Source organism: Apodemus sylvaticus, chromosome 23 (assembly GCF_947179515.1).
Source record: "Apodemus sylvaticus chromosome 23, mApoSyl1.1, whole genome shotgun sequence".
Classification (NCBI taxonomy): Eukaryota; Metazoa; Chordata; class Mammalia; order Rodentia; family Muridae; genus Apodemus; species Apodemus sylvaticus.
Window position 1 is genome coordinate 35,315,885 of NC_067494.1, and position 14,434 is coordinate 35,330,318.

At 42.1% G+C, this 14,434-nt stretch overlaps 1 protein-coding gene across 1 annotated transcript in view; it reads right to left on the bottom strand.

Annotated features, from left to right (window-relative positions):
- The window catches only part of Syne1 (spectrin repeat containing nuclear envelope protein 1), a 505,489-nt gene that overhangs the window by 272,953 nt on the left and 218,102 nt on the right, over positions 1-14,434 (bottom strand). Inside the window, 5 exon segments of the mRNA XM_052169815.1 lie at positions 2,090-2,191; positions 6,642-6,824; positions 8,750-8,908; positions 9,299-9,449; positions 12,085-12,264. Of these exon segments, the coding sequence (XP_052025775.1) occupies positions 2,090-2,191; positions 6,642-6,824; positions 8,750-8,908; positions 9,299-9,449; positions 12,085-12,264 (775 nt within the window).

The following is a 14,434-nucleotide window of genomic DNA, read 5'->3' on the forward strand; positions in this document are numbered from 1 at the left end:
CACATCATCAAAGAAAACCTGGACCACAAGTCTGCTGTTAATTCTCCCTGAGGGGCATGCACAGGAGCCTGTTGGATCCGGCTCCGATTGGAAGAAGCCCGCCATAGGATTCAATGGTGAAACCATTTTATCCTGTGATGTGCACTGTGGTTATGCAGTGGAGCTTTGTTTTCTTCTCCTGGGAGGAGGTATTTCAAGAAGGTTGGGGTTTGTTTGTTTAGTTTGTTTTGTGGATCCTGAGTTAATAAAAGGACTTGTAAGTACTCTAAACTAAAAAAGGATCTTAACCCCACTACTCAAAGATCCATGCGATTTGGCAAAACCAGTACACATAAAGGTTTCTTGGATTCTTAAAAGGAAAAAAAAAAGCTCCTAGTTTAGAGCAGCTGCAAGCAAGGAGTTGAGAGCTTCTTTTCTGCTTGCTTGCTCTGCTGGGTGCTCCTACCCCTGCTTGGCACAGCAAGAGGTTCTCCCTCCTGGAGGGGCAGGGTGGGGGAGGGGAGGCTTGCAGAGCTGAAGACTCCAGGATGAGTGTGAGCTGCCTCTCTCACAGTCCCTGCTTCTCCTGGTCTGTGGGTTTTTTTTTTTCTGAGAATGCCCTCAATGCTGAGACCCCCACCCCTTGCTCCTGAGACCCCCCTCCCCCTACAGCTGAAGGTCCCTGGATGAGCTTGAGTATAGAGTACACGCTTTCCTCCCTCCCTACTCTCTCCTTTCTCCGCTGCCCAAGGCATCTCTGCTTTCAATCCCTAGAAAGCCTTCTTAGACAAACCAGCTGTCCTACACTGTGGACTCTAAGGGTGGTCTCTTTCTTCAATCACAACTTTTGACTTGAGTCCACATGCTGGTACACACTCTCCCTTCCCCAACCCCCGACAACTGCTGCTGAGATGCTGGCCACCCACACAAGCCTTTACTCTTTGGCAAATACATTAGATGTCAGCCAGCCTGTCTGGCAGGGAGGGTTTAGAAACTAGAGGCTGGTGGCTGCCAGCTGCAAGGGACAAAGGATGCTCCCCTCTAAGTGGTGTGGCAAATTCTTTTCCTTACACTTGAGGACAATTAAGACATATTACCTGACCTCCTTGGGGTGGGGTGGGGCAAGAAGGGAGAAAGAGAAGGGGAGATGCAGAACAATAGTAACTCACACCCCAAATCCTTGCTAAATCCTCCCTCCGTAATAGCTGATGGTCCAAATACATGTGATAGTAGTCACCATCCCTTTTCACTCCAGCTGTGAATAGAACGGCCATCTCCTTAGCTTCCTGTGAAATGTCCAGTATTCCCATACATGTCTGAGATCCGGGCTAAGCATGGTTAGTCAGTTAAAGAGAGAGTCAAAGAGGATGGCACAAGAAGAGAGAAAAATTCATGAACATAACGAAAAAAATAAATAAATAAAAATAGGCAAAGGTACCTCAGAGATGTCAGCTAGGAGCTAGCTAGGCTGTCAGCCGAGGTGTCAGCCTTACCACACTGGGTTCATCTATGGTTCAGACATTAGGGCAGCCTAGGCTCTCTGGCCTACCCAGTTTCCCCCACCCCCACCCCAACCTGCCTTGTAGTTCCTGGGACTGGGACCATCTGCAGGGCTATGAAGGGACATTAGTCCTCGTCCTGTCCACAAGCTCGGTTAATAAATGACTTAATAGATTATTAGTAAAATCATATATGTATTAAGAGGCAGGGTTCTATTCTTCTCTAAACACAAAATGTACCAAGAAACAATCAGGTTGACACTGTACTCAAAATTCAACGAGGAAAACACCTTGTTGTTTATTATATTTATTATGTTATTATTATCTTATAATAACATTATGATGCTTGAATTGTAAATGTGCCATAAATATTGGCACCCTGGATTCTACTGATGTTAATCCTTAACCCCCATATATGAAACAAACCCACACATTTACCAGAATTATGATGATATAGACTCTCACACACACACACACACACACACACACACACACAGGCACACACATGCACAGGCACACAATGCACATACATCTTGTATTTTGGGAGCATGGATGTAACTGATTGACTGCATGTGGTATTTATTAGAAAAGTCATCTGACTTCTCACTCACCTGAAGTTCCGTTGGCGTTTCTGGATTTTTCGTTAGTTCTTTAAGATTGTTGATTTTGGAATGCAGTTCTTCCAATTTTAAGGCTTTGTTTTTAACTTCAGACTATGAAAGCAAAGACACAGGGGAAAGGCATCACTATTCCAAAGACCGAACTACTTTTCTATGCTTGGCCTCTCATGCTGAGAGCTGTCAGGACGCCAGCGTTAAGCAGTCTTTAGAAAAATCTCTTCTACTTTTTCACAAGTGTGGAAAATGTTACCATTTAAGTTCACTCTATTATAAGAGGGGCATGTGGGGTGGGAATGTCTTTCTTCCCACCCTCTTTTATTGGAAAAAAAAAGATCCCCTGGAAAAAATGAACCGCTGACCAAAAGCGTTGAGTCAGTCAGGACATCCACTAGGCTGTTATTTCTTCATTAGCAGTATTATTACCAGTTACTATGGCAACATTAAAGTCTTACAGAATCATGCTAATACAAATTCATTTCAGGACTGCCCAGCTATAAAGGTACTGCCAGCAGTACCCAGAAGACACACTTCAGATTAATATTTACTGGACCTTGAAGCAGAAATAATTTTGACATCTGATGTGTCACTTCCCTTTCTTTGCAGCAACAGTTAACACACAAGAGGATCCCAAACCAAGAATCATCATGGAGCACAGACTCCATACACTGCATAGTTTTGAGTTGCAAAAGAATATTTAATAAGAATATTTAATAAGAGAGTCTCCTTGGCTTGAAAAACTGAACTTAGTGCTTTGTGAACATGGTTTCCAATGGCCTGGGCTCAGAAAGCAAATTCACTGCCAGGCCTGGTGGCCTTTTGCAGAAACAGCCAGGCAGTTAGAGAACTCCCCTGCTGAGCTACACTCATTTCAAGTATGAGTGGGAAGAAAGGCCCAGCAGGAGGAAGGACAGGGTTGTGTACTGGGTTGGTTCCAACACATTGATTTACTAACTGGCACATCACATGGTCATTTCAGAGAGACTCAACCTTGCCACACTGAAGAAGGGCTTGAGGGACAGACAATAGTTTCTGCAGTCATCAAAAGAAGGCTGATGTGGTGACTTCCTGTCCTACTAAAAAACATGCTGCAGTATTTACCATGACTGCAGACTCCAAGCATGACGTCACTGTCTCTGTGGAGAAGGAAGGAACACAGTAGAATAGCACATTTCATGGCATACCTGGTGTATGAGGTGTAGCAGACATCACGAATCCAAAGGCTTAGAACATGTTATTGTGTATGTTCAGTATTACTAAATGATAATGTCTTTGAGACATGGCCTTGCTATGGGACTAAGCTAGCTTCAAACGTCACCATCTCTCTGTCTCAGCCTCCCCTAAGGGCTGTGATTATAGGTTTGCTCCACCACCACACCTGGCAAAGATGATACATTTTGGCCATTCATTAATTTTGTTTTCAATAAAATTTACTTAACTAAAAATTTATTTGCAATTACACTCTTAAAAATATACTTGGGTGTTTTGCCTGCTTGTACATGTGTGCAGTGTATGCACGTCTAGTGCCCATTCAGGCCAAAGAAAGTACTTGGTCCCCAGGAACTGTGAGCACAAATGGTTATAAGATGCTATTTTGTTGCTGGGGACTTAACCCAGGTCCTTTATAATTGTAGCAGGTACTCTTAACCACAGAGCTATTGATCCAGGTCCTATAATAACTTTTTGAAAGACTTATTTTACTTTTAAAATTGTGTGTATATGTATACATATGTGTTTGTGTTGTGTGCACAGACATGCATGTGTGTGCATGTGTGCTTGTGTGTATATTTGTGTAGTTGCACATAATTGCAGGTACCTGTGGAGATCAGAAGCATTGGATCCTCCTGGAGGTACACACTACTGTGAACTTACCAACATGGGCGCTAGGAATTGATCTTAAATCCTCTGCCAAGAGCAAGGTACACTCTTACCACTAAGTCATGATTCCAGCCATTTGACTGAGTTGCTTATGTTTATTTATTTATTATTTTATGGTATGGGTTTTTGTCTGCATGTAGGTCTGTCTGCACATCACGAGTATGTATGGGTCCTGTAGAGGAAGAGGGGGTCAGTTCCCCTGGAACTGTTACAGAAAATTGTGGGCCACCATGTGGATAATGGGAATTGAACCTGGGTCCTCTGGAAGAACAGCCAATGTTTTTAAGCAGCAAGCTAACTCTCTAACTCACAATTTTTTAAAATGATTGTGTTTAATGTTGACTTAAACAATTCCTAACAATTTCTACTTCTCATGAGCCTGACACATGACTCTACCACAGATATGATCTGTAAAATTAATTTTACCATCAGCAATAGCAACTAAAAAGACCGTGGGGATTCTTCATTATGCCTGAATGTTTAGTCTGTATAGTTTTCGTGAGTTTTGATACCCTTAGAAATTGGAACTGGATTACAAAATCTCTCAAAAACTATTTGAGTCAGAGGTGCTAAGAAACATAGGCAGTACACTTAAACCAAAGTACAGTCATTCATCTGGTTCTTTGTGTGCGCCATGCTTTGGGTCCAGGCTACAGAAAGGGAATAGGCTCTTCCTGTACCAAGAGGACAGTCAATTACAGACCTTTTGAAATAGCTCCCTAACTTTTAATAATGGCCTAGTTGAACATTTTTAAAATTGTATGCACTATATATTCACAAGCATGTGTGCATGGGCATACGTGCAGATCTATATGTGAAGGCCAGAGGTCAACACTGAGTATCTTCCTCAATTGCTCTCCATCTTATATAGAGAGTCAGGGTCTCTCACTTATACCTAGAATTTATTGATCTGGCCTGTCTGACTAGCATTCATGCTCTCAGGATCCCCACCCGGCCACTGATTCTTGGAGATAAAATTCTAGGCAGGCCAGCATGTTCACAGGCCTGTATGAGAGGTCTGGGAATTGAAGATCAGGGCCTCATGCATACACGGCAAATACTTGACCTATCATAAACACCATGACAAAAAGCAACACGGAGGGAGGGAAAAGGATTTCTTTGGCTTATGCTCCTATGTCAGAGTCCATCACTGAGGGGTCAGGGCAGGAACTCAAGCAGAAGAAGAGGTGGGAAGCATGGATGAAGGAAGCGCACTGGTTCGCTCCCACAGCCTTCTCTTTCATACATAGGGATATCCCCTTGTACCTAAATCACCAGTCAAGAAATGCTGCAGATGCCAATCTGATGGAGGAAATTCCTCAATCGAGGCTCCCTTTTCCCAGCTGACTCAGTTTGTATCAGATCACCAAAACCACTAGTCATGAATACATTTCAAAATCAGTGCGATGCATGGGATTGAAAATAGTGTAAAATAAATAAGCCAGGGCAGTTTTAAAATGTCAGGCACTTTCTAATCATAATTTTCTTCTATTCCTATAAATATAGTATAACATAACCACAGCACAATGTAAGTTCTCAGGAAAAGACGTGGCTTTGTTCTGAATGAAGAACAAAAAGCACAAAAAGTTGCCATCATTGTCTATTTGGACTTCACAAAAGAAGGTATCCTATTATCAGAATAACCGGACAGTTTGTAAACTTTGTTTTTTACTAATGTTTGAAGTTCCTTGATATGTGTTGAATGAAAAACGTCCCCCTTTGCTTACTGATTGGGAGACTTGGTGACCATTTGGTGGTACTGTTTGGAAAGGTCATAGAGCTTTATGAGGATGACTTGCCGGAAGAAATACATGAATGGAGTAGGTTTATACTCTAGCCCCACTTTCAAATTTCTGTCTACTTCCTGTGTAAAGATGAAAGGTTGACTCGCCTCACACCTCCTGCCACCATACTGCCTCTGCTATGTTGGACTGCATCCTTGGAACCCTGAGCCTAAATAAAAACATTCTCTCCAAAGCTGATTTCTGTCTACATATTCAGTCACAGCAATAGAAAGGTCAGGAATACTAGCCCTGAATAAGGAACAATTTCTAAAATTGATGAACCTGAGCCTAATTGATGTTTTAAATCAACAGCTGAAGTTAGGTGACTTATGTCTTATTTGTTTGGGTCTTTGGAGAGTAGAATGGAAAGGGGATAAAGACGTCACAAGAAGACTAACAGCGTCACCTAACCTGGACCGTTGGGGGTTCCCAGAGATTTAACCACCAGCTAAAGAGCAAGAATGGTCTGGACCCAGACCCCCCCATATGTAGCAGATGAACAGCTTAGTCTTTATGTGGGTTCCCCAACAACTGGAGTGGAAGCTGTCCCTGAATCTGCTGCATGATAGTAGATCCTGTTCCTCTAACTGAACTGCCTTGTCTAGCCTCAGTGTGGGAATTCACCTAGACTTAATGTAGGTAGAGTAATACCCCAGAAGGTCTCCCCCTTCCCATAGGAGAAGGGGACAGGGGAGAGGGCTAGAAGCCGTGTGAGGGGGCACTGGAAGGGGGACTGCTATCGGAATGTAAAGTGAATAAAATAAATTTTAAAAATTAAAATAAATTTTAAAAAAGCAGAATGGACTTAGAAATACCCATTTTTTTTTTACCCTCATTCTGTAAAATGATGTGCCCCGACCACTACATGTGCACTGGTCAGTTACCTCCAGTTCTTTCAGGAACTCTTCAGCTCTGAGACTGTTGTTTAGGTCGCTGATGTTTTCCGCCAGCTGTGGGAGAGAGCTGCTGGACCATCCTTCGATCTCATCTTTACTTGAAAGGACGTCATCCCAGGTGGACAGGCTCACTCTCAGCCTGTCCATGTTTTCCTCAATTTTCTCTGAGACCTGGGAAACAAAACAGGAGCCAGGTCATCAAAATATGAGGTTTCAGGACCCCCGAAACCCCCCACAAATGCTTTCCTGATAAGGCGAATTATATTCTGACAGATGACGTTTTAAAATAATTACTGTGCATTAGTTCGTGCGCCTTGAATGCTAACTCTCACACAGACTATATCCATTGAGGAGAGGGTTGTTTGCACGCTGAGACACTCGCATTTCATTTGCAAGCTGTGTGACTAATGACAAAGGTGACGACAGAATCACAGCAGTGCCACGCACTTCACAAGAGTGTCTTAGTCAGGGTTTCTATTCCTGCACAAATGTCATGACTAAGAAGCAAGTTGGGAAGGAAAGGGTTTGTTCAGCTTACACTTTCCATATTCATGGTTCATCACTAAAGGAAGTCAGGACTGGAACTCAAGCAGGTCAGGAAGCAGGAGCTGATGCAGAGGCCATGGAGGGATGTTTCTTACTGGCTTGCTTCCCCTGGCTTGCTCAGCCTGCTCTCTTATAGAACCCAGGACTACAAGCCCAGAGATGGTACCACCCACAAGGGGCCCTCCCCACTTGATCACTAATTGAGAAAATGCCTTACAGCTGAATCTCATGGAGGCATTTCCTCACCTGAAGCTCCTTTCTGTGATAACTCCAGCCTGGGTCAAGTTGACACACAAAACCAGGCAGTACAAAGAGTCTACAGGAATGAGGTCTCTGCAGGCTGGCATTATATTTATTTTCTTTCTTTTTTTAAAGTTATTTTATGTGGCTGGGTGTTTTGTCCACTTGTAGGTATATGACCACATGGGTACTGTGTCTGCAGAGGTCAGACCAGGGGATCGTATCCACTGGGACTAAGGTTACAGATGGCTGTGAACTACCATGTAGTTGCTGGGAATCAAATCTGGGCCTTCCCCAAGAGCAGCCAAAGCTCCTAGCCTCTGGGCCATCCCCCCAGCCCTGTACTGATTTTCAAAGCATCACTCTATGTAGTCAGCCTTTGCTACTTTGTGGGTTCTTCTTACTTGCACCCTTATCTCCTCTTTTCCCACCCTTTCAACCCCCCTCACACTAGACAGAAGAAGAAAAAGACAGAGATGAGAGCAGAAAGCAAAGAGACCCCTGAGTCTAATTTCTTTTCTTTGTATTTCTTCTTCAACTACTATCAAACTGCAACCAGCCCTGACTCTCAGGGACCTAGCATTTCTCTGAAAAGTTCCCAGAATTCCGATGTCACACAATCCCAGCAACTATCTGCCGCTGGCAAGACCACGCCTCTGCAAAAGCACGAGGCAAATCATAGTCAGCTGCTGCAGTCAGAAGCTGCCCCATATCCCACACCTGGGGTTAAAGCCAAAGAACATTCTTATAATATTTCTGTTTTTTTTTAATTCCAAGATTCTCAAAAAATGTCATTACAGATATATGTACTTTTATTTATCATGCTGTGATATATGGATGGGCATTAATTAGATTTCAGCATATCTATGATATAAAAATATTTTAGCATCTGGCCATGAGGCTGGTATAAAAATCAAAAGCCATGCTTGACAAACTATGAGCCTGATGCTCTTTGTTGCAAAGCTAGAGCCTCGATACTGCAAATTGCTATTTACTGTGATTTAGTTTTCTATCAGATATGAATAAATTATTCAACTTTTATCCATAACTCCAGCAGTTTGAGAAGGGAAACATTCTATGTTGAATTTGTCATGCTTTGAAGTTATTAAATGGAACTCCAGAGATCTGTAAGTTTTGTCAGACTAACTCATTTAGCTTTTTACTATCTCAAACTTCTATGTGAACATTACTTCACTTTGGAGTTGACTCTAAAAAGTCAAAGCAGAATTCTGTTTTTCTATTAATCCTCTATGGGTTTGACTGAGAAACCTGTGTGCAAGCCACTCACGGACACCAGGGGGCGCTCTTACATCCAGCCATTTGTCCAGGGTGCTCTCCATGTCTGTCTTGACCAGACTGAAATCTCCACTGTGGATTTTTTTCAGCTCAGATAACAAGTGTTTGCCTTTGCTGGTAAAACTATCCAACTCTTTCTGTTTAGAATTCATTTCATTCCTGGCAGTTTCATGCTGTGGACAAAAATGTTTCCTTAATTAGTAAAACAGCTAGTGATAAGGATTTAAAAACATTTGCCACTATGACATGTAATTTGTTTGGCTTTAGGCAGAAATGAATGATTGTATATGCATATGTACAAGCATAAATACAAATATGATGCATGTGGGTATATACACCTGTATATATACACATATAAAGACATATATTATGTATATTTACGTATAATTTTCTTGAATTAAAAGAATTTTAGGATATTAGTACTAGGAAAAAAAGAGTTGAGCTGTTAGCAGGAATTAGCCACATCTAAATGTACAAACAGGAACTACTGTGCAGAGACTCGCTTCAAGAGTTTATGTGAACAAGCATACTGGACCATTTAAATAAATGCACTTGCATTTTACCTTGGAAAAAGCCCACTTAAGATCCTCCTTGTCCTTAATGGTAGCTCTCTTCGCAACGACATTGCTTGCATCTTCCAGAACTTTACACACTGCTGACTTCAAGTTCTGATATTCTCTTATTAAGTCAATGAGTCCACAGCACTGGCCCTGGCTGTAACGATCAAAGGAAATTTTTCACTTCTCACGCATCAGGATAGGGATCAGTTTCCCTGGCTTAGACCTAATAGATCATCGCACAAATGCATTCAGAGACGGGCATGGATACCAACCATGGTCTCCATACTGCTGTTAGTTAATAGCGCTTAATTTAAATCCAGTCTGATCTCCAACACAGTTTTAAATGTCACCTAAATATTTCAAGTTTTAAAATGGTTTTTCATGCTACTTGCTCTCTCTTCTCTCTCTCTCTCTCTCTCTCTCTCTCTCTCTCTCTCTCTCTCCTTATGTCATGAGGTGGGGAGAAAGAAACCAGTAACAAATAAATAAAACCAAACAATATTTGGGTGACGTGGTTAAGTTAAAAACCTGCTAAAAGTCATGATACAAGCCATTCCCAATTTTGTTTCAAAGACCTTTGTATACGATGTGATGAGGTCTGAGGCTCCCTTCTTTAAATGTGTGCAAATAAGTCTCCAAATGTCCCAGCATCCTTCACGGCAGAGAACCTCTCCATTGAAGTGCCTTGCAACACGGTCAAAGGTGCGCTGGCTGTGAGTGAGTGATTTATTTTTCTGTGTCATGCTCTATTTAATTATTCTTCAGCTTAAACAATCAGTGACCCAGGTAAGGTCAAGTCCTACAATTTCCTTTTAAAAATTAAAAAAAAAAGAAGACAGTTATGGGTTTCTGTTTGTATGTGTATGTGCACATAAATATGTGCATGCCTGTGAAGGCCTGATGTCAGCATTGCAGATTTTCCCAATCCATCTCTTCATTATTTTGTGGATCAGACTTTGTCACTGAACCCAGAGCTTGCCATCTCATCTAACCCAGCTGTCAAGCAAGCTTCAGAAACCCTCCTGCTTCCCCTCACAGTGCTGGGACTGCAGACAGACCCTCTGTTTTATGCGGGTGCTGGGACTGCAGACAGATCCTTTGTTTTATGCGGGTGCTGGGACCTAAGACACACCCTCTGCTTTATGCGGGTGCTGGGCCACTACTTTAATTCACACCTTCATACTTGGATACCCGACACTTTACCCACTGAGCTATTGTCCCAGATCTGCCTTTTCACAAAATTACTGACTACTTTAGGCTTTTTGTTGTTAACAGATACCATTTAGAATCATCAATTCCATATAAAACTTATGTAGAGATTCTGTTTGGGATCATACAGTTATAAGAAAAACCTCAACAACAATTTAAACAACTAGCTGATTTCTGAGAGGCAGTAGCACACCCCTTTAATGTCAGTCCTCCAGAGACAAGGGGATGCCTGTGAGTTTGAGGTCAGCCTGGTCTGTGGATGGAGTTCCAGGACAGTCAGGACTACATAGAGAAACTCTGTCTCAAAGCAAATGAAACCAAACAAAAAAACTAACCAATTTCAGTAAATATTTCATTAAAGATAGATAGATAGATAGATAGGTAGATAGATAAAAGAAAGAAAGAATTATATCCCTATTTTCCTTCATCACCAGGCAAATACAAATTAAAAATCTAGGATACCACTATATGTCTGTTAAAAGGTGACCAAATCAATCAACCACATGTGTAAAACTTGACGGTAGTAAGAGTGGGAAACTATGTACATTTCCTGGAGAGTTCACCTGCCTGGTTTAGATCCTTGGTTGAAATTCCTTGTCAGTTTCCTATACATTTAAGCACATGCTCACCAACCAGCTCCACGTCGGTTAAAAAAAAAAAAAGTCAGGAATGTGAATGTCCGCAGATCTTCATTCTGTAATGATTTACATTGTCTGTGGTACATTGAATTTGCAACTACATAAAAAAAAAACCCTAAACTATTCACATGGGATGCAGGGAAAGAGATGGAAGGACAGATGTCAAGTGGTCTAAGGTTGCCAGGACAGAGAGAGAGAGAGAGAGAGAGTCAGTCAGACAGAGAGACACAGAGAGAGAGAGAGAAAGAGACAGAGAGAGAGGAGAGGAAAGAGAGACAGAGAGACAGAGAGAGGAGAGAGATAGAGAGACAGAGAGAGGAGAGAGACAGAGACAGAGAGAGGAGAGAGACAGAGACAGAGAGAGGAGAGAGACAGAGAGAGAGAGAGAGAGAGAGAGAGAGAGAGAGAGAGAGAGAGAGGAGAGAGAGAGAGAGGCAGAGGCAGAGAGACTGGGATGAGACATGAGGGGGTTTTCTATTGTTAGAACTGACACTGTGAAACTCAGTAGCTGAGACCACCAAATGCATTTGCCAGAGAATTCCACCGGGAAGAAGAGAGGGAACTATAGAGTAAAATGAGCAACAAGAAATGAAAGTATAACTAACTCAATTCCAGGTACTATAGCAAAAGGAGCGAAGTTTAAAATTCTAATTGTAGCATCTCACAGTGGCTGTAATAATTGCTTTTAGGCACTCTTGGTTTTTTTTATAATCTGTTTTAAATGTCAACTTCACACATGTTGGCCATAGTAAGAGAAGAATTGAACACATTTCTGAAGGATGAAAGTTTTGATGTTCCTAGCAGGAGCTGGAATACCTACAGGGACAAAAGGCCACACCTGGCTGTTGATCACACACGTTCAGAAAACAACAGGCAGTTCACAGCAGCAGCGTGAGCTGAGGAGGAAACTTTGAAAGCAGAATCAAGAGGCTTCCAACTCACTTTTCATGAATTAGTCTTTTGGTGTCGTCCCAGGTCGCCTCTAAGCGGTTCACCTCCCTATCCACGTCAGGCGCGAACGCAACGTCCTTCTGGGCGATTTGTTTTGCTTTGTCTTTCAGCCAGCAGAGCTCATGCTCATGGGAGTTCAGCTCATCCTCCAGCTGGTTAAACACTCTCAGCCTGTAAAGTCAAATGCTGCTTTAGCACCAGTCTCCTGAAGCCACGGACCAATGCTCCCTCCCTCCAACTCCATGAGCTCAGAAAGCACACGTTAACACAGCCAGGGAGACTTCGACACAACAATCACACTAATATGTATCAAGTGATGAAGAGGTTTCCCAAAGTCATTTTTGTAAAAATGACTGTATCTCAGAAAATAGTGAAAATCACTCTTACTGTTTGTTTTAACCTTTGAAATTGTATCTTGTCTTTTTTATAATACGGGAGTTCTCGAAGAAGGCTAATGCTATAAGTAGTTGAATTCTTTTTCCTGCATTATCATAGAAAAATCTTTCTAAGCTCTGGGATATATATATATATATATATATATATATATATATATATATATATATGTTTCATTTAAAATTAAAAGAGCTATACCAAAGCTTTATGAAAAACCTAAATTACCTCCTTTAATAGAACATTGCTATAAGAAAGCAATCCTGATTTTATGTCCTCTAATATATGCATGTGCAATATGTGGCCAGAATCCGTGCATTCTGGTGCTGTGTTGTAGAGTGTATGCAAGCACTCTATGCCCTTGCCCATCTTTTCCCAAAGCGGCTGCAGGCAAATGTTTCCATTCTCTGTGCCTTATGAACGTAGGTAATGTTCAAAGTGCTTACAGGGGTACAGGGAGGCTTCCATATAGCCAAGACCGAGTAGATGCAGAAATGAATTAGAGAATCCGACAGGGCTCTGGAGTCCCACTTGGGCATTCATTCGCAGCAACTTGAGAATACCCAACCCCAGACCTGTGCACACACACACACACACACACCCCGCCCTGTCTACTTGGCCTGAGCTGAGAAAGTTCCGCTATCTTCCACTACCAATGCTGCTGGTAGTTCCCCAGATGGAGCCACAGGAAAAACCATCTCCTCTCTTTTCTTAGAAGGTTAGTTTTACTTTCTCAAACCTTATTCCTTCTTACTAATTTATTTTTAAACTCCCCTGATGTATATTTTTATGCCAAGTGATATGATAAGGGGTCTACTGTCATTCTGATGTGACCCACATTCCTGTCTTTGCTTCCCAGCTGGTTCTGATCGGAACTGGATGAAGGATGGTTGGGCAGAGACAAAAATCCTCATCAACTATTAATCCAGGAGGAAGCACACTTCAAAGTTTCTCTGCTTTCAAAGCCTGAGACTGGCTTCAATTTCTTCAATGGGTACAAGGATTTATTCACAAAGTAAGTGAAGTTTGTACTGGAGGCTACGGTAGTAAATGAAAATCATTTCCAAGTTTACTAAGGGAGCTGGCTCCTGACTCTTTTACCTTAATATTGAACACTCCTGGAAAAGCCCCATCATCTGTCAAAGCCTCTTGCCTGCCTCCTGCTTCCCTCCAGGCAAAGGCTGAGAACCATTTGTCAAGCTCACTGTCTTCCCCTTAAATGAATGAACACAGACTTCAGTTGACCACCTGCCTTTCTGCTGAACTCTTTGCAAGGGAAAACCTTTCCATCTACTGCCTTGCCTCTGCCATGTGTCACCTACTCTCAAATAATAAGCTTGCTCCAGTGTTTACCGAAGCACTAATTACCTACCTTTTCAGGGAGGAAGTCTCTGATACTTTTTATCACCAGAACCATGCATTTCTATGGATTTTTACTTGCATTCCTTAGTTCTTTAAGATTTATATTTATTTTATGTGTATGTGTAAGTACTTGCATGTATATATGTGTATCAGGTACATATCTGATGCCCAGAGAGGCCAGAAGAGGGCGCCACATTCCTGCGATCTGGAGTTAGAGTTAATGGTGGTTGTGTAGCATCATGTGGGTGCTAAGAGCCAAACCCCACTCCTCTGCAAGATCAGCACGTGGTCTTAACTGCTGAGCCATCATCTCTCCAACCCTTCTGCCTGCATTCTTGATAGTAAGAAATTGCTTGCAACAATAGGATAGTAGATAATGAGGATGTATGGGCTGTTGTGTAGATAAGATCTCAGAGTGTCCATATGCTGTCCCTAAGAAGGTCCTTAAAGAAATTAAAGAAATTTTAACAATTTCCAAGTGTCACATTTATCTTCGGGGGGATGGGGGAGAAGGAGAGAGAGAGAGAGAGAGAGAGAGAGAGAGAGAGAGAGAGAGAGAGAGAGAGAGAGAAGAGAGAGAGAAGAAGAA